General features: G+C 40.8%; 1 protein-coding gene across 5 annotated transcripts in view; it reads right to left on the minus strand.

The window, feature by feature from the left end:
* cspp1a (centrosome and spindle pole associated protein 1a) overlaps positions 1 to 25,520 on the minus strand; it is a 156,280-nt gene that overhangs the window by 103,879 nt on the left and 26,881 nt on the right. For 3 of the 5 annotated variants that reach the window (XM_072571488.1, XM_072571486.1, XM_072571487.1), the window contains exons 6-9: positions 20,467 to 20,565; positions 13,966 to 14,165; positions 13,285 to 13,380; positions 2,333 to 2,434 (exon numbers count right to left, since the gene is read on the minus strand). In XM_072571488.1, the coding sequence (XP_072427589.1) occupies positions 2,333 to 2,434; positions 13,285 to 13,380; positions 13,966 to 14,165; positions 20,467 to 20,565 (497 nt within the window). The remainder of the gene's footprint in view (positions 1 to 2,332; positions 2,435 to 13,284; positions 13,381 to 13,965; positions 14,166 to 20,466; positions 20,566 to 25,520) is intronic. The other 2 variants (XM_072571489.1, XM_072571490.1) reach the window with 2 other exon arrangements.

Genomic DNA, 25,520 nt, shown 5'->3' on the forward strand with positions numbered 1-25,520 from the left:
TGAACTGGCATCAGTTTCCACCACTCATCCGTCCTCTTCTCCAGGTCTCCCAGCTGCTGCTCATGCTTCTGCAGCATGAGAGAGACTGGAGCCAGCTTCTCTTCAATCTGTTTCCCCAACATCTCGCGAGATTTCGAGAGTTGGTTCACCAGGTCCTGGAGAGTAATCAGCTCCGAGGCTGCTGCAGGCCCAGCCTCAGATGCTCCTCCTCCCTTTTTAGGCATTTCTGGACAGCTGAAAATAAAGGTAAGTCAATTTTTAAATGTTTCTTGGGGCTCCACAATCTTTCCAACGCCCCAAGAAATCCTGATGACCTTGGTTGGGTGAGTTAAAGGACCGTCCTGCTCCTGCTGCGATGCGAAGCTCTGCAGTGTGATCTTCTCAGATCGCCGCCATCTTAGATCCCCCCCTCTTTTGCTTTTAGTCATAACTCAAACTGTTTCAATTCTGCTGTCTTTTCCTTATCTCTCCCTCTAACTCAAGCTGTTTCATTTGTGGGCGGCACGGTGGCACAGTGGTTAGCACTGCTGTCTCACAGCACCAGAGACCCGGGTTCAATTCCCGCCTCAGGCGACTGACTGTGTGGAGTTTGCACGTTCTCCCAGTGTCTGCGTGGGTTTCCTCCGGGTGCTCCGGTTTCCTCCCACAGTCCAAAGATGTGCAGGTCAGGTGAATTGACCATCCTAAATTGCCCGTAGTGTAGGTAAGAGGTAGATGTAGGGGTATGGGTGGGTTGCGCTTCGGCGGGGCGGTGTGGACTTGTTGGGCCGAAGGGCCTGTTTCCACACTGTAAGTAATCTAATCTAAATCTAATCTAATTTGCAGTCGAATTCTTGCCATCTCTATTAGATCCTGATGAATCTATATCTTGTTTCCAACAAGTTTAAATGCTGAGCTACTGCTGAAATTATCTCCTTTCCTCACAGAAGGAGGCAGCTCCAACCCCAGCTTGTCTGCTAATTCCTGCAGCCTGGCTTTATTCACGTTTTGCAAAACTTCCAAAGTCACCACATCCACCTCCAGAAAACTCTTGGCAACTGAAAAAGCATTGTTATCCCAATCTTTGTCTACCTAACACCCAAAATAATGACACTAGCACCTACCACTTGCTGTTTAAAAATACCACTAAAAGCCCCCAACCTGTTATGGACTAGGCCAGACCTCTCAAAACATTCTTAAGCAGGCAGTCCCAGACCATAACTTTGCAATTTATTTTGGTAAGTGTACAGTGAAAATTACCCAGAGTAAGTTAGCTAGGTTGACTACCAGGTTTTAAGACAGGCAAAAAACTTATTCACAAAATTACACAATGAAATACAAAAAACAGAATAGAGAACCCTTACAGAACTCAGTCTATCCAAACTAGATTTAATTATGCTGTTCCGAATTACACAACAGTCCCAATAAGTAAATCCTTTAAACACAGTAAAAATGAAACAAAGGCTTACAGATCAAAGTTAGAAGGACAAAAGGACAGAGTCCAGCAGCCTGTTTCTACACTGCTCCACAGCTGAACTCCCTAACTAATTCTGGACTGAACCGCTCAGCTAGAGAGCTGGGGATGGCCCCCCCTTGTTTTCAGAAGTAACCTGTACAAGACTTTAAAGCTTTGGCCTAAAGACTCATCTGTTTACATACGAACAAAAAGGCCTTTCATCTCTGTACCAAAGCCAGCTGTTTCAGAGCCCAGCCTGTTTATGACCCCTCTAAGAAAAACCAAGAGTATAGTATCCTTGAGGAGAAGATCAGCTTTGTGACATACACAAAATTAAGATTCATGTGATTAGAAGTAATAAATAGCAAAAATTGGGGATTGGATAATAGAAAGAAAAATTAAAAATTATCATCAGGCTAACAGACGATAAGTAATGGAGTCCCACAGGATCAGCTATTCAAAACCAATCTCAGTAACTTAGATTAGGGATACTGCAGTACAGAGCTGAAAAGGTGTTGCTGGAAAAGCGCAGCAGGTCAGACAGCATCCAAGGAGCAGGAGAATCGACGTTTCGGGCATGAGCCCTTCTTCAGGGTTAGGCTCAAGCCAGAAATGTCGATTCTCCTGCTCCTTGGATGCTGCCTGACCTGCTTCACTTTTCCAACATCACATTTTCAGCTCTGATCTCCACCATCTGCAGTCCTCACTTTCTCCTCAAAGATACTACAGTACAGCCAAACTTTCTTACAATAAAAAAAATTCGGTTGGAAAGCAAGTTGTAGGAATGATACAAAGGATTGTATATAGATCAATTTGGAAAAAGGACTGCTTTGTCTGTGCTCAGCTGCTATATGTTACAAATTCTTTTGAAGAAAGTATAAAATCATGGACATTTACCTAGATTTTCCTGCTGTTGAAACGGGTCGCTTCCGGTAGTCTTCCTTGTAACCCTCTTCAATGTACGCTGTTGGTTTTTGATCTCTCCTTTCTTTATAGTGCCTGTAGCAAAGGGTTTAGCCAATGTCATTTAAAAAAAAGAGACACTTAAATGTTTTTCCCACTGTTCCTGATGAAAATGAGTTTCAATACTGGAGAAAAATTACTTGGTCATCACATGAACTTAATACAGAATCAAGAGAGTTGTGACTGCATATCAACACGAGCAATACCAAGTGATAGTTTCTGAAGTACAATTGAGAAGTCATAAGAACTTAGTTGAGTGAGCCAGATAAAGTTAAAGTTCAAGTTCCCAAGTCAGTTCTATTCCAGTACACACAAGAACTAGAAAGATAATTTCAGTGCACCAAAGTTCAATGCATAATCTCTGAATATAATTCTGAGGAAATACTGCACAGCTGAATGTATCCACATTTTAACATGGATCCATCTAAGCATTTGTTTACCACTCGTCTTTCAAAGTACATCATTACAAATTAAAATAAATTATTTACCTCATAGACATGTGTTGAATATTACAGATGCAGGTTGGTTGCCACCAGTGCCTACATATTGGCCTATCTACTTCAAAAGAAAATCATGCTCTAAATAGTCATGAAATGTTTCAATATATTACAGCAAGGTCAAGAAGTATAGATTTATTAACACAAGACAAAACAACTACAATTAAGGCGGCAACTTATTATCTAAATTAAGAGGAACTTCACAGTGCACGAATGCAGAGGGATTTGGATATTCCTGTGCACAAATCAAAGAAAACTAGAATGCAGGTACAGCATATAATAAAGGAGACAAACCGACAGCAATGTGGTTGAATCTTAACCACCCTGTGAGAAATTAAAGATGGGCAATAAATGCTGACCTCGTCAGCTGTCCTCACACTGTGAATGAGTAAAGGAAAAAAAATAAATTTTGGCATTTATTGGTAAAGGAATAGAGTAGGAAGTATTGCTGCAACTCTACAAGGCATTTGTGAGACTGCACCTGGAGTACATGTATGCAATTTTGATCCCCTTACCGGTGGAGGAATGAAGTTGAATTGGAGGTATCCGAAAGTGGTTCACTAAAATGATTCGAGATAAGGATTTTGTCTTATGAACAGAGATTGAGCAATTTCTCAGGAGTTTTTAAGAATGAGAGGAGATCTAATCGAGGTCTAAGATGATAAAGACGATTGACAAAGTAGAGATAGAAAGGATGATTTGATATGTGGAGTAATTTATAACTACAGGTCAAAGTTTTAGGATAAGGAATAGCAGATTTAAAACAGAGGAGGAGAAATTACTTCATGAGTCATGAATCTGGGGAATTCACTAACCCACAGTGTAGTGGACGCTGGGACATTGAGGAGATCAACAGTTTTTTTTTAAAACTTTTTTTAAAGCAATGAGTTGAATGGATATGGATGGCAGACAAGCAAGTTCAGATGAGTTCAGCCATGATTGTATCAAATAACAGTACAGGCTGAAGGGGCTGAATTGCCTACTTCTGCTCCCCTGTGGCTGAACATTTCAGCTTCCCCTCCCACTCTGCTGAGGACATGCAGATCCTGGGCCACCTCCATCACCACCCGACACTTGGAGGAGGAACGCTTCATCTTCCGCCTCGGTACCCTCCAACTCCATGGCATCAATGTGGACTTCACCAGTTTCCTCATTTCCCCTCGCCCCCACCTTACCCCAGTTCCAACTTTCCAGCTCAGCACTGTCCTCACAACCTGTCCCACCTATCAATCTTCCTTCTCACCTATCCACTCCACCCTCCTCTCCAACTTATCACCTTTACCCCCACCTCCATCCACCTATTGCACTTTCAGCTACCTTCTCCCTAGCCCCACCCCCTCCCATTTATCTCTCCACCCCCCGAGGCTCCCAGCCTCATTGCTGACAAAGGGTTTCTGCCCGAAACATCGAATTTCCTCCTCCTCAGATGCTGCCTGACCTGCTGTGCTTTGACAGCACCACTCTAATCTTGACTCCAATCTCCAGTAACCACTTCCACCTACTTCTGCTCGTAGTTATGTACTGCCATATTGACATGCACTGAGATATGCAAGTCATGGAAATTTCAGGTTTAGTCCCTGATCTGTGTTTGGTTTGTTTATCACAATTAAGGCATCAATTAGTATCCTATAATTAGCTTCAACAACCCTCCAGAGAAGAGTAAACAGTAATCAGATAGGATTCTCTTAGTATCTAGTGATCCTAAGTAGAAAAGCCCTGTATTTGGATTTGGCAATGCCAGTGTTGGACTGGAGTGTACAAAGTTAAAAATCACATAAACCTGTTGGACTATAACCTGGTGTTATTTGGAAGCACTAGCTTTCAGAGCACTGCTCCTTCATCAGGTGGTTGTCAGTCACCTGATGAAGGAGCAGCGCTCTAAAAGCTAGTGCTTCCAAATAAACCTGTTGAACTATAATCTATATTTGGATGTCCTGTGAAGGCAAGCTATGATATGCACAAATTAAACAGCCTCTGGATGTAGGTTTGCTCACTGAGCTGGAAGGTTAGTTTTCAGAAGTTTCATCATCATACTAGGTAACATCTTTAGTGAGCCTCCGAATGAAGTATCGGTGGTTTAGCCCACTTTCAATTTATCTGCTTGAGTTTCCTTGGGTTGGTGATGTTATTTCCTATGGTGATATCATTTCATATGGTGATGTCATTTCCGGTTTTTTTTTCTCAGGGGGTGGTAAATGGGATCCAAGTCAATGTGTTTGTTGATAAGAGTTACGGTTGGAATGCCATGCTTCTAGGAATTCTTGTACATGTCTCTGGTTGGTTTGTTCCAATCAAAGTGATGTCCTTCCTCATCTATATGTATGGATACTAGCGAGAGTGGGTCATGTCGTTTTGTAGCTAGTTGATGTTCATGGAACCTGGTGGCTAGTTTTCTGTCTGCTTGTCCAATGTAGTGTTTATTACAGTTCTTGCAAGGTATTTTGTAAATGACACTAAATGAAACAAATTAGAGGAAACCTTCAAGACCATCAATAATACCCTTATTGGCATAAAATTCACTAAAGAGGAGGAAAACAACAACAAACTGCTATTCCTAGATGTCACAGTACAGCGAACAGCCAATGGGGAACTTCAAACCAGCGTCTACATGAAAACACCACATATGGACCAAATACTGATCTACAGAAGCAATATCATTCCAACATCTACAAATAAAGCTGCATCAGAACATTATTTCAACAAGCCACCACACATGGCAGTATAGAGGAACTACTCAGCAGAGGAAAATCACCTACACCGTGTAGTCAAAAAGAATGATAAAATAAAGAGGATGACTTCTAGTACAGTTGGTCCCTTAACTAAACATGCAGGTGATATTGTAATTGGAAATCAGGAAATTATACACTTAAGAAATAGTGATTTTTGCATCGAATTACACAATATAGAATGCAAACAAAATGCCATTGACGTGAAAGTCAAAAAACAAAACCGAAGAGAAGAATTAATTCAGTTCAAAAGAAGTAAAATTCGGCGTTGGACAAATTTCCTGGACATAACTGCTTCCATCTAGGATATGTCAATGCATTTATCAATATCTTCTGTTATGGACTAGGCCAGGCCACTCAAAATATTCTTAAGCAGGCAGCCCTGGACCTAACTTTGCAATTTATTTCGGTAAGTGTACAGCGGAAATTACCCAGAGTAAGATAAATAGGTTGACTACTAGATTTTAAAACAGAAAAACTTTATTCACAAAATTACACAATGAAACAAAAAAAAGAACCCCGACAGAACTCAATCATTCCAGCTAGACTTAATTATGCTATTCCAAATACACACAACAGTACCAATTAGCAAACTCCCTTTAAAAACCAGTATAAATGGAACACATGTTGAAGGTTGAAGTTGAAAGGCAGAAACGAGAGACAGTTTCCACACAGCTCCCTGTTGAACTTCTCAGTCCAAGACGGAACTAAAACTGCTCAGTTCAGCTAGCCAGAGAGCTGACCACTCCCCTCTCTTTATACAGGTCACTGCTAAAGCAAGACCACTTTAACCTGAAGTTTACATATAAACAAAAAGTCTCTCAAAATCCTTTTCATCTCTGTACCAAACCAGACTGATCGGAGTCCGGCCCAGTTTATTGCCCCTCTGAAAAAAAATCAAGGACATAGTTTCCTTGAGCTAAGGAACAGCTTTTAGAACCAAAAGGGGACTAGATTTGTGACATTCCTGAAATATCTTTGATTAGAATTGTTTCTTGGTTTGAAACAAACTGACAATATTACTCCATTAAACTTTAAGACATAAGCTAGGAAATTATATGCAATAAGGCTAATGTCAGTTGAGGGTAAATTGCTAATATCAGGAAGGATAAATGGGTACTTCAGATCTGTGTTCACTGGGGAAGACACAAGCAATCTCCCTGAGGTAACAGTGGCTGAAGGACCTGAACTTAAGGGAATTTCTATTTGCCAGGATTTGGTGTTGGAGAGACTGTTAGGTCTGAAGGTTGATAAGTCTCCGGGACCTGATGGCCTGCATCCCAGGGTACTGAAGGAGGTGGCTCGGGAAATCGTGGATGCGCTGGTGATTATTTTCCAGAGTTCAATAGAATCGGGGTCGGTTCCTGAGGATTGGAGGGCGGCTAATGTTGTGCCACTTTTTAAGAAGGGTGGGCGGGAGAAAGCAGGAAATTATAGACCAGTTAGTCTGACCTCAGTGGTGGGAAAGATGCTGGAGACGATTATAAAGGATGAAATTACGGCACATCTGGATAATAGTAACAGGATAGGACAGAGTCGGCATGGATTTATGAAGGGGAAATCATGCTTGACTAATCTTCTGGAATTTTTTGAGGATGTAACTCGGAAGATGGACGAGGGGGATCCAGTGGATGTACTGTACCTGGACTTTCAGAAAGCTTTTGATAAAGTCCCACACAAGAGGTTAGTGAGTAAAATTAGGGCGCACGGGATTGGGGGCAAAGTACTAGATTGGATAGAGAATTGGTTGGCTAATAGGAAACAAAGGGTAGTGATTAACGGCTCCATTTCGAAATGGCAGGCAGTGACCAGTGGGGTACCGCAGGGATCCGTGCTGGGACCGCAGCTTTTTACAATATATGTAAATGACATAGAAGATGGTATCAGCAATAACATTAGCAAATTTGCTGATGACACAAAGCTAGGTGGTAGGGTGAAATGTGATGAGGATGTTAGGGGATTCCAAGGTGACCTGGACAAGTTAGGTGAGTGGGCAGATGCATGGCAGATGCAGTTTAATGTGGATAAATGTCTGGTTATCCACTTTGGTGGCAAGAACAGGAAGGCAGATTACTACCTCAATGGTATCAAATTAGGTAAAGGGGCTGTTCAGAGAGATCTGGGTGTTCTTGTCCACCAGTCAATGAAGGCAAGCATGCAGGTACAGCAGGTCGTGAAGAAGGCTAATAGCATGCTGGCCTTCATAACAAGAGGGATTGAGTATAGAAGCAAAGAGGTGCTTCTGCAGCTGTACAGGGCCCTGGTGAGACCACACCTGGAGTACTGTGTACAGTTCTGGTCTCCAAATTTGAAGAAAGACATTCTGGCTATTGAGGGAGTGCAGCGTAGGTTCACGAGGTCAATTCCTGGAATGGCAGGATTGCCTTACACGGAAAGACTGAAGCGACTGGGCTTGTATACCCTTGAGTTTAGAAGACTGAGAGGGGATCTGATTGAAACGTATAGGATTATGAAAGGACTGGACACTCTGGCAGGAGGGAACATATTTCCGTTGATGGGGGAGTGCCGAACCAGAGGACACAACTTAAAAATACGGGGTAGACCATTTAGGACAGAGATGAGGAGAAACTACTTCACCCAGAGAGTGGTGGCTGTGTGGAATGCTCTGCCCCAGAGGGCAGTGGAGGCCCAGTCTCTGGATTCTTTTAAGAAAGAATTGGATAGAGCTCTTAAAGATAGTGGAGTCAAGGGGTATGGAGATAAGGCTGGAACAGGATACTGATTAGGAATGATCAGCCATGATCATAATGAATGGCGGTGCAGGCTCGAAGGGCAGAATGGCCTACTCCTGCGTCTATTGTCTATTGTCTATTGTCTAGTATTTGGTCAGACATAAGTTGTAGCAAACATGAGGTAACCAGTAACGATCTTTAAAGGATAGGACCCTTCTAAAAAACCAAATTAATATACTTTATTTGAGATTGAATGTGGTAGATAAGGGAGTTTCTATGCATGTTAATTATATGATTTCCACAAGGCATAGAATCATACAGTACAGAAGAGGCACTTCGGCACATCAAGTTTGCACAACCTAAACTAGTCCCACTTTCATGCACTAGGCCCATTGATTATTATGACACTTCAAGTGCTCATCCAAGTACTTTTTAAAAATTGAGTTTACATGCTACACCATCCACAAAAACAACATTCCTCAAATCTCCTCTAAGTCTCATGCATTTCATGTTAAAATATGTCCCTTGTAATTAACCCTTCAACTAAGGGGGTTTCCTATCCATTTGGGCAATGCTCCCCACCACCCTCCCCCAACCTTCTCTGCTCCGAAGAAAACAACCTGAGTCTATCCAGCCTTTCTTCACAGCTAAACTGCTCCATCCCAAGCAACATCTCGGTGGATCTCCTCTGCTCTCCCTCCAGTGCAATTAAGTCCTTCCTATAGTACAGGAGACCAAAACTGCACATAGTACTCCAGCTGTGGCCTAATCACAATCCTGTACAGTTCCAACGTAACCTCCGTAACCTTATAATCCAAGCTTTGATCGATAAATGTATGCGTCCCACATGCCTTCTTAACTACCCTGTTAAACAGCCATGCCACCTTCACAGATTTGTTAGTAAACCCTGAAGTTCTCTGTTCCTGTGCTTCCTAGTACCTGCCATTCAGACAGTTCCTCCCTCATTTTGCTACATCTTCCACCTCAGAGAGCTTGCCAATTGTATAAGAGAATTGGTTTGACAGTAGGAGACAAAGGATACGGGTGGAGAATCCAAAGCCACAGGGAATATTTTTAAAGTGAGAGGAGAGAGATTTAGAAGGGACCTGAGGGGCAAATGTTTCCACACAGAGGATGACTCATATGCAGAATGAACTGGCAGATGAAATTACAGATGCAGGAACAGTTACAACATTGAAAAGACATTTGGACAAGTACATGAATAGGAAGGGTTTCAAGAGATATGGGTGAAATGTAAGCAAGTGGCTCTAGTTTAATTTGGGAAGCTTGGTCAGCATGGATGAGTTGGACTGAATGGTCTGTTTCCATGTTGTATGACTCTCAGGGGTAAATTCCATCTGCCACTGATTTGCCCATCTGATCAATTTATGTATTTCCTCCTTTTACTTAAGACTTCTTTCCCAATGTCAACCACCCAGCCAATGTGTGTCCACGCAAACATATCATCCTCTCCCACATTTTCATCTACATTGCTTATATCACAAACAATAAGGGACCAAGTGCCAGTCCCAGTGGTATACCACTAGACATTAATCTCCAGCCACACAAAAACAAGAAAAACAGGCCTTCTACTATCACCCTGTCTCTTGCTACTGAGATAATGTTGATCCAACTTGCCAAGTTAACCCAGATCCCATGTGTTTGCACCTTATTTGTTTTCCATAAGGGAATTGGTAAGATTCAATGAAGAGACTTTTAACAAAAGTAAGTATGCTTTGGTTGCAAGTTTGCTCGCTAAGCTGGAAGGTTCATTTTCAGACGTTTCATCACTATACTGGGTAACACCATCAGAGAGTCTCCAGTGAAGCACTGGTGTTAGTGACCTGCTTTCTATTTATGTGTCCAGGTTTACTTGGATGGCGATGTCATTTCTTGTGGTGACGTCAGCTCCTGTAGTGATGTCATTTCCTGTTTTTTATTCCTCAGAGGATGGTAAATTAGGTCTGTGTGTTTGTCAATAGAGTTCCGTCACGACCATGAATAATACCTTTACTGGCATAATATTAACTAAAGAGGAAGAAAACAATATTTTGCCATTCCTAGATGATAGAGTAGAGCGAACAGCCAACTGGGAACTTTAAACCAGCATTTACAGGAAAACGACACATACAGACCAAATATTGAACTACAGAGGTAATCACCCCAACAACAAAGCTGCATCAGAACATTATTTCAACAAGCCAACACACTGCAGCACAGAGGAACTACTCAGAGCAGAGGAAAATCACCAATACAGTGTATTAAAAAAGAATGGGTACCCAGTGAACAAACCCAAACAGGCAGACAAAACACGTCCAAAAACCCTCACCACTCTCCCCTACATCAAAGACATCTCAGAAATGACTGCCAGACTACTCCAACCTCTTGGCAACACGGTAGCCCACAAACCCACCGACACACTAAAACAGCAGCTAATGAATTTGAAAGACCCCATACAGACAACAAACAAAACTAATGTGCTTTACAAAATGTTTTGCAAGAACTGTAACAAACACTACATTGGATAAACAGGCAGAAAACTAACCACCAAAATACATGAACATCAACTAACCACAAAAAGACATGACCCGCTCTCATTAGTATCCTTATATACAGATGAGGTAGGACACCATTTCGATTGGGACAACACATCCATCCTGGGACTAGCCAAACAGACATGTATGAGAATTCCTAGAGGCACAGCATTCGAACCCAAACTCTAACAACAAACACATCAACTTGAACCCCATTTACCACCATCTGATAAAAAGAACACAAAGTGACATCACCACAGGAAAGGATGTCACCAACCCAAGGAAACCTAAACACAAACAGAAAGCGGGTCACTAAAACCAGTGCTTCACCGGAGGCTCACTGATGGTGTTACCTAGTATGGTGACAAAACGTCTGAAAACGAACCTTCCAGCTCAATGAGCAAACTTACATCCAGAACCTCAACCCGAGTTATAAATCTTCTCAAAACTCACTAATTAGTGTGCTTTGAATTGAAAGCAACAGGTTAAGAGGTAGGTTTCAAACTGAAAACAAGGTTAGTCTGTATACTCAACAATCTATGATGACACTATCCTACACATCAATCTGTATTGGGTCCATTTCACGATAATAATATGACTTAGATGAAAAGATAGAAAAACATATATCTAAGGTGCTCATGATACCAAATTAGGTGACATAGTAAATAACTTTAACCGGTGTCTAATTAAGTTGACAAAACTCTCCAACACAGTTCAACATGGGAAAAGTATGAGATCATCTATTTTGGACTGCAAAAAGCTAGGTCAATAGATTTTATACATAACAAGGTCTCGCTGTGAATAAGTAGAGTTAATAGGTAAATAATTTAAACATCAGTGAGTTGGAAAATCTTGGCATTTGTTCCATGCTACCTCTCTGTAAAGTAATTCTGTTCATTCCACTTGGTGTCACACCTAACCAAATGTTAATATACAATAAAAATAATCACCTGGACAACAAAACATTCCCACACACTCAGGTCAGCTTTTCGCACAAAGCAGCAATGCTGCTGCAACTAATTGTTGAATCCCAATTCCTGCAGTCATTCCTCAAAAGTCACAAGTGTCAATGGAAGTTTCAGAGATTTGTATGCCTGATCTGATGCTTCGTCTGGATTAGAAAGATCGAAGCAATAATGAATTTATTTTCAGGTCTTACCATTCATAAACAGGATGGATATCTGCACTTCATAAAACAAATAATCTATGCAACGAAGGAAGGGAGTTTAAAATTGTAGGAATCCTTACTCACCAGACCATACAAGGCCCCTGAAGTAACTGCAAAAAGCATCTTCTGAGTTGAGGATTCCATTTATGTGGTAGGAGCTTATATTACACAAAGCTTCCAATTCATTATTCTCTGCCTGTTTGGCTGACAGAATCATACCATTGACTCTGTATATGCCGTATTAAAAAAACACATAAAAGAGCATAGGGAGTAGGACCAAGAGTAGGCCTTCAGCCCTCAAACCTGCCCCAAGATCATGGTTGATTTGCCCCCGGCCTCAACTACTCTTTTGAGCTATCTCTGATATTTATAAATTCCAAATTCTATTTACCTCCTTTTTAAATACTTCCAATGATCAAGAGTAGAGAATTCCAGACATTCAGTAATCGAAGGGAGAAGAAATCCTTCACATCTTAAGTTTTAAATGAGTGTCCCCTTTATTCTGTAATGTCCCCTAGTTCAAAATTCCACAACTGGTGGAAACGTCTTCTCAACTCTATCCTGTCAAGCCCACTTGGAATCTTGCATATTTCATCCCTTACTTTTCTAAACTCTAACAAATAAATTTCTAACCTGCTTAGTCATTTTTGATACGTCAATCATTTCATCCCGAATTAGCCTTTTGATCACCCTCCAATACCACTATTTCCTTTCCGAGATACAGAGAATCAAACTGTTCACTGCATCCCAGGTTCCACCTCCCCAACAGGTATAAGACTTTCCTGTTTCCACCTCTCCGAAGCAAAAAAGGCCAAAATTCTATTTGCCTCAGTGATTACTTGCTGCAATTGAAGGCTAATGTTTTGTGTTTCTGCACAAGAACACACAGCTCCCTCTATTCTGCACATTTTGTTTTAAGAGTTTGGATGCATTAGACACAAGGTGGTTTGCACAGTCAAAACCTGGTTGCCAGATTTCTCCAGAAGCAAGGAGCAGATTACTATTTTCTGGCTTTGGTTTTGAGGAAAATCCATGACTGCAAGAAATTTTCCACATCACAATGTAACTAGAATCCATGTCATAACAGACAATAGATGCAGGAGTAGGCCATTCTGCCCTTTGAGCCAGCACCACCATTCATTATGACCATGGCTGATCATCCTCAATCAGTATCCTAACACAGGATCATGTCTACAAGAACAGTTCTGCAATATGGTCAGGGTCCAAGAAGACCAATATGGGAACAATAAATCTAAACAAACATTCACCTGTTTTCATTTCTCAATTGCTGGAAGTGGTTGCCAGAATTAGCAAAGTTATTTTCATAAGCCTTTGATAGTCTGTCTGTTTGCGTCTGAGCATTTCTGTAAGGGAATAATCCACAGTTTAAATATTTTGCAATGCCTTTTAACTGAGGAAACCAATGACATGCATACTACTGCAAAAGTATTAGAAACGTTTTGTTCCAGTAAATTCATATATTCTTGCACTGACAGCACACTACCCCAGTGAGTTGTGATATATAAATAAACGAATCTTAAAGAAAATAGAAATCAGAAAGAATGGGCCACTTGGCACCTCAAGCCTGTTCTGCCAATCAATAGTTAATGTTTGAGCTTATTATTCCATGTTCCTGCCTATCCCAATAACCTTTCACACCCCTACTTTACAAAAATCTATCCATCTTAGCCTTGAAGATATTCCAGGATTCTGCCTCAAACACCTTTTGAGGAAATGTTTTTGTGATCTTTAGGAGCTATCACAAGACAGCAAATTATTAAAATATTTAATAATATGGTTTAGATAGCAGTTTTCCATCAGCATTTGAGAATCTCAAAAGAACATATTCACAAATTATGTGAATCAGAAAATGATCTGCATTAATACCATATACTTCCCATCACATTTTTCCAAAATGTTCTGCATTTGTAATAATCTATTATCATTACCTTCTCTGACCAATCTCAGGATCATCAGATTTTCGATATCGGTCCTCTTCTCGTCGCTTTTGATTTAACAATTCCTCATAAGCTTCCATTGAAGTATATGCATCTTTCCTATGAGACGCTGGATTGAGCAGACCAGTTCTTATTGGAGTTGTATTCTGAAAACTGGTGTCATCTGAAGGATCAATATTCTCCTTATAGTACTGGTTACAATTTTTAAATAAAATCAATTAGTATCCAAATAAATACTGGTTCTAAAATGTCAAAGTACATATTACAGTTAAAATATCTGTATATTTAATGTGCATTTTCAACACAGGACACAACTTATGGTGATACATAACATTTTAGAAATCAGAATTAGAAATAGAAAATACTATAGAGCAACGAAGGAGAAAGAAATGAAATAAATTAAGAGGGAAAGATGAAATAAGCTATGTTTATTTCATTTGAAAAATTGGCTAGGCAGGTGGAGTGGTCTGAAAATTTAGGATTAGATTACCTACCAGTGTGGAAACAGGCCCTTCGGCCCAACAAGTCCACACCGACCCTCCAAAGAAAAACCCACCCCCGTATATTTACCCCTGACTAATCCACCTAACTGGCAATTTAGCATGGCCAGTATACCTAACCTGCACACCTTTGGACTGTGGGAGGAAACCGGAGCACCCGGAGGGAACCCACGCAGACACAGGGAGAACGTGCAAACTCCCCACAGACAGTTTCCAGAGGCGGGAATTGAACCGAGGTCCCTGGAGCTGTGAGGCAGAAGTGCTAACCACTGAGCCACTGTGGAAGGAGAGAAAGTTCAGGAAGTGTGAAGGGCAGCAGAATTAGAGGAGTACATGCTGGTACTCAAGACAAGCTTCTGACCAGAATTTTGTTCTGTGCGGAATAGAAGTTGGGAGAAGGGGAGATCCTACACTACTAAACCAAGAGTAGAGAGCACTGGTAAGATTTTAACCACAGGTTAAAAAAGAAACCAAAGAGGATGGAAAGGAGGTGAAAGGCTTCAGGTGTTGCCACTATGGTAAAAGAAAGGCGCTGTGGCAAAAGAGGTGGTAAAAGAAGCTAAGCCAGTGGCACTAGAGAAGGCAGTCCCCAAGAAGAGCTGAGGAGCTGCAGGAGAATGCACAGCCTTGACAGGGGCTGGGTACAGAGTTAGAACTTGATCTCTAAGAAGAATTCACCTCTGTGGGTAAAGTTTACTCAGAAAGAACAGGGAGAGGAGGACAAGAAGTTACAATTTTGAGAGATACAGGATCTAACCAGTCAATGATAGTAAGGGATGAATGAATATGCAGCCTTTCTGATCTGTTACTAGAGAGTGTGATAATTTGTGGGATAGATGGACAGAAATTTAGCATTCCCCTATGTAAGTTCAGGTTGGAGTGCCAACTCAAGACTGGGGAAGTTTACAGTGGGAGTGATTGACAGTGTCAGTTCCAGGAATTCAGTTTATTCTTGGGAATGATTTGGCAGGATCCAAGGTGGGAGTGACACCCCTTGTTGTGGAGAAGCCCAAGGAAGACCAAGAAACTGAGGAGTTAAAACAGAAATATCCTGGTATTTTCCCAGACTGTGTGGTAACTAGATCCCATTAAGTCGCAGCACAAAGTAAAAAGTAAAGAGAAAGATTAAGGAGTTAAGGTTCAGTTAGCAGATACCCTGTTTGATGTAATGGTGCAGGAAAAATCTAAACAGGCAGAGGGTCAGACATAAGTGTTTAGTCCTGAAAGGCTAAGAGACTTGTAACAGCAAGACAATACGATAAAAGATATATATGTTGATGCATACTCTGAAAAGGAGGCAGAGAATATTCCAGAGGGTTATTATCTGGAAGATAGAATCCGCAGATGGAAATGGAGACCACGGCAGGTTAGTGCAGAAGAGTACCAGATAGTGTCGTCAGTAGCATACAGACAGAAGTGTTATGGGTAGCAGATGAACTACCTGCAGGAGGTCACCTAGGGTTAGGAAAGACACAGGCTAAGGTACAAAAACATTTTTATTGGCCTGGAATGCATAAGGCTGAGGTTAACTTTTGTCATATATGACATACATGCCAAATGGTAGATAAGCCACAGGCATTAATAAAACCAGCACCTTTGTTGCCAATTCCCGCATTTGAAGAATCTTTCACATGGGTTATACTTGATTGTGTAGGTCCCCTCCAGAGGACTAAAAGTGAGAACCAGTACTTGTTAAACATGATGGATGTGTCTACCAGATTTCCGGAGGTAATTCCATTACAGAGTAACAAGGCAAAAATGGTGGAAGAGGAGTTAGTAGCTTCCTTCACATTGTTTGGGTTACCCAGAGAGATTCAGTTGGACCTAGGGTCAAATTTTACTGCTAGGCTGTTTGAGGAGGTTATGGACAGCTTAGGTATACAGCACCGTCACTCCAATGTGTATCATCCTGAATCCTAGGGAGATTTAGAAAGATGGCATCAGACCTTGAAGACCATGTTAGATGCATACTGTCAGGATTACCCAAATGATTGTGATAAAGTAGCCCATTTGTATTGTTTGCCATTAGATGCCCCAAATGAATCTACTCATTTCACTCCCTTTGAGATAATATTCAGTCATGAAGTGAGAGGCCCTTAGAAATTAATTAAAGAAAAATTGACAAGACCAAAGTTGGAGATCTCGCACTTAGATTATGTATCGGAGGTGAGGGAGAGACTAAATCGAGTAGGTGAGTTAGCTAAACAGCACCTAAAGAGGGCAGTGTAGAATGAAGCAGGTGGCAAATAAACACAGAGACCCAGATATTTTCCCGAGAGGATAACGTGTTAGTACTGTTACCATTGATAGGAGATCCCTTCAAAGCCAGGTTTAATGGCCCCTGTCTGAGAAAAAGTTGAGTCAGGTGAACTATCAAGTAAAGATGCCAGATAGAAAAAAAGTATCGAGTAGATCATGTGAACATGTTGAAACTGTATTGCACTAGATAAAAAGAACTGGAGAATCAGGGTGTTAGTTACTGCTCCACAGAGTGAGGAATCAAATCCAGATGATATGGACTTTGAGGTGCCTCAAAATGAAGTAATCCTTGAGGAGTGGGATTTGTAAGCCATCTGTCTCAGGAGTTTAGAACGGAGTTGAAAGATTTGTTACTATAGTATATGGACATATGTAAGAATCAGATGGGGAGGACTAATGCTATTGTACATGAAGCAGACATAGGGAATACTGCTCCAATAAAACAACACCCCTATCGGCTTAATCCTCTCAAAGCCAGACAGGTCTAGATGGAGGTGGAAGCCATGCTCAACGAGAACACCATTGAACCAAGCCACAGCAAGTGGAGCTCACCGATCATCTTAGTTCCCAAACCAGACAGGACTCAACGATTCTGTGTCAACACCATTACAAAACTGGACACATATCCAATTCCTAGATTGGAGGACAGTATCGACTAAGTCGGACAAGCCAGTTACATCACCAAGTTGGACTTAATGCGTGATTACTGGCAGGTACCTTTATCAGAGTTGGCGAAAAAAATTTCTTCATTTGTCACCCCAAACGGGCTATATCAATTTAAAGTGATGCCCTTTGGAATGAAGATCGCACCCGCCACATTCCAAAGACTCTTGAACAGAGTTGTGGCTGGGTTAATAAACTATGCAGTCTAGTTGGACGATGTAATCTTTAGCAAATCCTGGAAAGATCACATGGTACAATTGGGCAGAGCTCTTTGGATGACTATGAGAAGCAAAACTGGTGATAAACTTAAAATGGAATTCCCAAAAGTAGAGGTGATGTTCTTGGGACATAACATCAGTCATGGAAGGTTGACCCCACAGAATGCAAAGACGAAGGCTATCGAAGAATTTCCATGGCCAACCTCGAAGAAAGAGGTGCTTCGATTCTTAGGACTCAGCCGATTCTATTGGAAGTTTGTTCCAAACTTCAGCAGTGTAGTGGCACTGATAACCAATTTGCTGAAGAAGAACACAAAGCTTCGGTGGACAGAGCCATGCCAGGAGGCAGTCAACCATTTGAAATCGATATTAACCGCCAAACCAGTTTTAGCTACACCAAACATTTGAAAAACCTTTTAAAGTCGCCAACGATGCTAGTGCCACTAGAGTTGGAGCTGTACTGCTGCACAAAGATGAGGATGGGATTAAACTGCCGGTTGGTTACTTTTCGAAGATGATCAACATCCACCAGAGGAAATACTCCACAATCGAAAAGGAACTATCGAGTTTGCTACTGACCTTACAACATTTTAATGTGTATGTCACGAACAATGTGTTGGAGATGGTGGTGTACAGTGACCACAATCTGCTTACATTCTTAGAATGTTTTAAACATAAGAATATGAGACTTTTATTGGTGTGTTATGAGAGGGGGGGGGGGGGGGGGGGGGGGGAGAAGATAGAGAGAGAGAGAGAGAGAGAGAGAGAGAGAGAGAGAGAGAGAGAGAGAGAGAGAGAGAGAGAGAGACAGACAGACAGACAGACAGACAGACAGAGACAGACAGACAGAGATAAAGAAAAGCAGAGAGAGAGAAAGATAGATAGATAGATAGATAGATAGATAGAGAGAGAGAGAGAGAGAGAGAGAGAGAGAGAGAGAGAGAGAGAGAGAGAGAGAGAAATATATGGGAAGAGGTTAAGGTGAACCTATATTAAAAGTTATCTGTATGTTAGGGTAGTGCGTTTAAAAAGTAGACAAAATAATGAAGCTATCTTTTCAAATGGTGGCTCATTTTTTAAGGGGCGAGGTATTATTGAAGTTGTGGGTGTACTTTAAGAGAGTTAAAAGCAGCAGAACTACTGGACACAGCACCAAGTGTTCTCAATAAAGCAACAATGTATGTAACATTTGATCAAACAACTCAGTTAGCTTGTTGTCCAGAGACAAAATGAAAAACAAAAGTTGAGTTTGGCCCAATCCGTTTAAATTATACCCTGAAAAATATCAAACTCAAATCCAGTTTGAATTAAATATAATGACTATCTTAAAAGCCAATAACAATCCGATGCTTTGGGGGTAGAAGACTGGGGTAAATTGAACAGTTGAGAGGAGAACTGACAAGCCTAGCATATATACAGACTGCCTAAAAATAGCTCTCTGAAAAGTACCTTTTCGATTAGTAACCTGTGACACAGAAGTTCCTAAGGAAAAGAAAAGAAGACACACACGAATATCCGAATAGAAGAACGAATGCTTCCTTGTTTTGAGATACAAGTGTGGTTTTGTAAATCGTAATTGGGAGTTTTATCGGACTAGTATTACAGAAGGTAAAAACAATGACTGCAGATGCTGGAAACCAGATTCTAAATATACTTGATCGAAGTCTCTCATTTCCTTGTTTCACTTGTTTATTTTTTCAGCTTTGAGTACAAAGGAACTTTTTTTCAAACTGGCAGGAGGATGAGTAAGGAGAGGAAATTGATTAATGGTGTTTGGAGTGGAGATGAAGATGAAAAATAAAAATGCTGTACGAGGACTTGTATTGAGAAATAATTATATTTGGAAGAACAAAATGTGGAATCAGTTTGAATGAAGATGAGAAATAGCAAAGGAAAAATATTAACGGTGGAAACAAAACAAGAAATTATACTGGATTATAAGAAAGGTACACAAATCATGGTGATTTTAATCTTCACATGAATTGGACAAATCAGATTGGCAAAGTTAGCCTAGAAGAGGATTGGCAAAAATTTGGCCAAGAGGAGGAGGTCATAGACAGGCTTTTGTTATTGAGAACAATACATCATGGAACCACAGAACAGTTATTTTAGACCTGGTAATTAGATAAGATTAATTCATGAATTCAGTAAAGAATTTTCTGGACAAGAGTGATCATAACATAATAAAATTTCACGTTCAGTTTGAGAAATGCAGGGCAAAATGAATGTCTTAAACTTAAAGGGAATGACAAGGCTATGTAGACAGTGTTGATTAAAGTAGACTCGGAAAACAGGTTAAAAGATAATACCGTAGAGACGCACCGAGACATTTAGGCAGATATTTAGTAGCTTTCAACACGTACTTACAGGTGGCCTCCCGATTTATGAATATCCAATTACAGGTGCTTGTACTTACAAACAAGATCCCATATAACTATTAGCATTAAGGATCCAACACACAAGTATTTGGCCGTACTTACAATTAGAATTTTATACTGTATTATATTGTGTTCTGATTTATGGCGGATGGAGGTGTAGAGGGAGTGGATATCCATGGTGAATATGAAGCGTTGGGGGCTGGGGAAACGGAAGTCTTGGAGGAGGTGGAGGGCGTGGGTGGTGTCTCGAACTTATGCGGGGAGTTCCTCGACTAAGGGGGGAGGTAAGACAGTGTGAAGGTAGGTGGAGATGAGTTGGGTGGTGCAGGAGCATGCTGAGACAATGGGTCGGCTAGGGTGGTCAGGCTTGTGGATCTTGGGAAGGAGGTATAATTGGGCGGTTGGAAGCTGTGGGTGGCAGATCTCCCGAGGTGATGAGGTTCTGTTTAGTCTAGAGAAAAAAAAAAGAGTCACCTTCGGTAGCCATCTGTCATTTCTTCTCAAACGCTCATATTTGTCTTGCTCCTTAAGAAACTGATTGTACTCCTTGTTTCGTTCTGTTCTCAGTCTGTCCTGAAAAAATATATGAAACAACACATTAATGATAAGCATCACAGTTGACTAAACGTTTCAATTCTATTATCATTACAAAGTCATAGGGGAAGCAACTGAGGTATTAGGTTGTATAGTAAGAACAACTCAATTGTGAATGTCATAAGATATATCTTATATAAGGCATGGCCAGAATTTCAGCTTGATGATAGTGTCTAGTTTTATTTATATGGCAGTCAGTAATAGTGAGACCCTTGAGAAGGTCATGTCTGAGACAACTAGAAAGAAAGCTAACAGCCCCAAGACTCTGGCTGGATTTCACCTAAGAGGAGAAAGTGAGGACTGCAGATGCTGGAGATCACAGCTGAAAATGTGTTGCTGGAAAAGCACAGCAGGTCAGGCAGCATCCAAGGAGCAGGAGAATCGACGTTTCGGGCATGATTCCTGAAGAAGGGCTCATGCCCGAAACGTCGATTCTCCTGCTCCTTGGATGCTGCCTGACCTGGTGCACTTTTCCAGCAACACATTTTCAGCTCTGGATTTCACCTAAACTTGGTTAAACATCTGTTTAGATACATTTCATGAAGGGTTTCTCTCCATGAGGTTATCCTGTGCAATTCTCTGCAGTTCACTTCATTATAAACATGCCACACCTTTATGGCATTGTTCTCCCACTCAGTGGCAAAAACACTGTGTGCACCTTCCAGGATTTTGGCCACTGGCAACACATATAAAGTCCAGCACAGGGTTAATCTCTGCCAGTCCTGAACAGCTCTTCACAATGCATATAACAAGACGGAAACGAAAACAAAACTTTGAAAGGACAAGTAGGTGATGCTTCATTGCAAATGGAAACTCACATCCATGAATATATTGCTACTTTACATCATCACCTGCCTTGTCAGCTGTCAGTGCAAACGCAGCTACAAGAATATACTCAGGCTACCCTTCCATACCACATGACAACACATCTAAGCCAGTGTTGTTCTAACATCCAGAGTCACATAACATCTCACCGTTGTTCAGGACTGACTATGGCTCAGCTGTCTGACCAACTTAGAAGAACGAGGTCAACTGATAAGCAGCCTGACCCTTGGCGGATCTCTTGCAGCTCCCCAACTGACTTCTTATTTTGTCTGGTTAACAGGTCCTGCAGGACTGATCATTGCTAAGTCCCTACACTAAGAACCCCGAACCCTGACCACCCAAAGACCCAGACTGATATTGAATATTGCCCTTGACTTATCATGCTCAAACCCATTAAGTGACGACAACAGCCCTCTTGACTAAGAACAACTCTGTTTAGACCTTGGGGCACTGCCATTTGGTTGAAAAAGCAGGGTGCTTGCTGCGTAAACATTCACGCAAATTGGCATCAGCAAAGCACCAGCCTCAAAACACGTTTGCGTGTTTCCAAGCACAACGATTTCAAGTCTTTAGCAAGTATTTTGGGAGTTGATGAACATATAGGACTTTGTGCTGATGGACTGCCAGGCATGTTACCTATGCAGGGATTTTAGCACCAACAGAGAACCATGCAGCTTCTATGTGTCTTGGCCTGCTTTTTTGCAAGCAAGGTATTCAGCATCAAGTTAGAGACAAACAAGCTCTTGTGTTCTAACTTGTCTTTTCAGTGCAGAAGGAGGGGCAAGCAGCTTGTGGCAGATGGAAACACTGAAGAGTAAATGTACCTATGAGCAACGGGGTGGCCATGTTGCAGTCCATGCTATATCAACAGCAGAGATGCAACATGTGCCAGCATCTTACAAAGCAAACACATTGCATGTACTTTAAATAAAAGAGCAATGCATGAAAATTAAAGGGGGCGAGTGTTTAGTATGCTGAAAGTGGACTCCAGTCAGTCCAGGGATAGTATCAGCTAGTCAAGGGGCTGATCCAATTGCAGATCAAATTTGGCCACTGTCAGTCAGTCATGTCCTTGATCCAACATGAGTTCACGATCCGAACTTTGTAGGGTTTGGGCGTTGGTCAGTCAAGGTCTTGCCACAGTTTGGGGATTACATGCAGATCAGTCAAGTTGTTGTTGAGACACCAGTCTGGGAAATGGGCTTTAGTCAGTTGAGCTCTTCTACCAAAACCGTCAGGGAAGGACGTCTTGGGATTCAGTCACTAATAGCAAGTGGCTTATTAGCATCCAATGCATGGAGTTCTTGGGAAAGTGGACAGCTCAGGAGCGGAGGATTGGCCTGAAATGTATTGGGTCACTGAAAGAATGGGGACAGTGGTGGGTGATAATTAAAGAGTATATGGTGGGATCTCAGTTCATTGGAGTGGGAAGCAATAGTAGGGAGATGTGTGCCAGCAGGGGTACAGGTTCATCCAGTGTTCAGGGAAGGAATAAATTTGAGTTCCATTGTTCATGATGTGAGGGCTTAGACATCCCATCATTGACACTGTGCGATTTCCTCACAGATCATCTCATAACAAATCTAAAATGGCAAATGGTATGTTTACCTTTTTTGTGAATTTACTCCTGGTGAGAAAGAATTGAAGAACAAAAACAAAAGCTTCTGCAAGCCCAACAAGAACAGCCAACTCTAGCAGGGGAGGAAGAAGATTGGCAGAGCTATGATGATAGGGCATTCAACAGTAAGGGAAGCAGATACAGGTGAATTAAGCAAAGAACCGTCGAACTATAAAGAACTGGATATCTGAAACAAAAATAAAAAATTGCTGGAGAAACTCAGCAGGTCTGGCAGCATCTGTGAAAGGAGAGTTAACGTAGCAAGTCCAGTGACTCTTCTTTAAATTTCTGTTTTTGCTCTAGGATTGAATGTTGCCTGCCTGGCGTCAGGGTCAAGGATGTCTCAGAATAATTGAAAAGCAAGGAGACGGTGAATAGTCAGTGGTTGTGGTACATATTGGTACCAATATCATAGGTTTTTAATAAAAGGATGATGTCCTACAAGCGGAATATAGGGAATTAAAACTCACATTTTAAGTAAGTAGGACTTCAACAGGCAGTAATATCAGGATTAATACTAGCTCCATTTGCTATCACATGCAGAAATAACAGGATATATGAAGTTCATATATGGCTGAAGAAAAGGCAGAGGGATGGGAACTTGAGAAGGGAGAGAAAGGACAAAACAAGAATTGAAATGAAAACAAATGCAGCATAAACAGCAGAAAAATACTGAAGAAAAACAAATGGGGTCATCGCACAAAAAAGTTCAGATTATTTTCCAAGTCCAAAAAAAGAAATCTAAAGGCTGTGTGTCTTCATGTACAGAGCATTTGCAATAAAGTAGATAAATTAGCAGCGCAGATAAAAACAGGCATAGATTGATTGCAATTACAGTTACATGACTGCGAGGTACCAAGGATTGGAACTGAATATCCAGGAGTATTAGTTATTTAGGAAGGATGGACAAACAGGTTAAGAAATTAGGATAGCATTGTTAGTAAGGGAAAAATCAATGCAATAAAAAGCTGGATATTGGCTCAGACAACCATGATGTAGAGATTAGAAACATCAAAACGGCAGAAAACATTGTTTGGAGTTGTACCCAAATTGTAATGGAGATGTAAGAAAATATTTTAAATAAGATCAGAGATGTTTGCAATAAGGTTACATCTGTAATCAAGGGCAACTTTAATTTACACATATTCTAGACTGGGTACTGTGCAATGAAAAGGATTAATTAACAATCTTGTTCTGTAGAGTCCCTTGGGAAAGAGTGACCATAACAAGATTACTTCACTCTTAGCATTCCGCATTAAGTTATCAAATCCAAAAAAAGTGTGTTCTGGTACAAGGTGCAAATTGGCAAAGATTGATTGGAGTAGTTTATTAAATGGCTGACTGTGGATGGACAATGTGCTACTTTGAGAACATACACATGAATTTCAACAAATAGTCATTCCTGACTGGCACAAAAATAAACAAAAAGGAAAGGTGGCTCAATCATGGCTTCAAAATAAATTTAGGATAAAATTAAATTCACAGACAAAATTTCCAGAAAAAGCAGCAAGCCTGAGGATTTTAGAATTCAACAGGTTTGGTCAATAAAGGGAAAATAAAGTATAAGAATAAAAATTGTAGGTAACATAAAAACTGATATAAAACGTTTCTACTTCTACATGTGGACAGAAAATGATTTGTAAAGACAAACATAGGTCCCTTAGTCAGAAGCTGGGAAAATTATAGTAGGGAACAAAGAAATGGCAGAAGAATTGAACATGTATGTCCATTCTTCACAACAAAGGGCACAAATAACCTCCCAGAAATATTAGGAACATGATCTAGTAAGAGGGCAAAAACCAAAGAAAATCAGTATTGGTAAGAAAATAGTGCTAGGGAAATTAGTGGAGTTAAAGTCTCATAAATGTACATCCCAGAGTACTAAAGGAAATGCCCTGGAAATATCGAATCATTTTCCAAAATTCTATAGACTCTGGAGCAGTTCCTGTAGATTGAAAGGTGACAAATCTATTATTTAAAAAGGAAGGGAGACAGAGAAATAAAAAGAGAATAACAGACCAGCTAGCTGACATTGGCAGTGGGGAAAATGCTACAGTCTATTTAAAAAAGTTAACATAACAAAGCCAATATATGGGTTTATGAAAGGCAAATCATGCTTTAAAAATGTACTGGATTTTTCTTGGAGGATGTAAGTAGTAGACATCCTCCAAGAAAAATCCAGATAAGAATGAACCAGTGGATTCTGATTTTCAGAAGGTTTTTGATAATATGTCTCAAAAGAAGCTAGTGGGCAAAATTAAAGCATATAGGATCGGAGGTAATATATTTGTTGACAGACAGAAAACAGACCGGCAATAAACAGGATGGGATTGAGAAGTGTGAGGAGAATGCAAGAAAGTTTCAAAGTGATTTAAGCAAGTTGAGTGAGTGTGCATGGCAGCTGCAGTATAATGTGGCTATATATATGAAGTTATACACCTTGGTCTGAAAATCAGGAAGCCAGAGTTTTATTTAAATGGTAATATATCGG

This window comes from Chiloscyllium punctatum, chromosome 5 (genome assembly GCF_047496795.1).
Source record: "Chiloscyllium punctatum isolate Juve2018m chromosome 5, sChiPun1.3, whole genome shotgun sequence".
In the NCBI taxonomy this organism is placed as follows: Eukaryota; Metazoa; Chordata; class Chondrichthyes; order Orectolobiformes; family Hemiscylliidae; genus Chiloscyllium; species Chiloscyllium punctatum.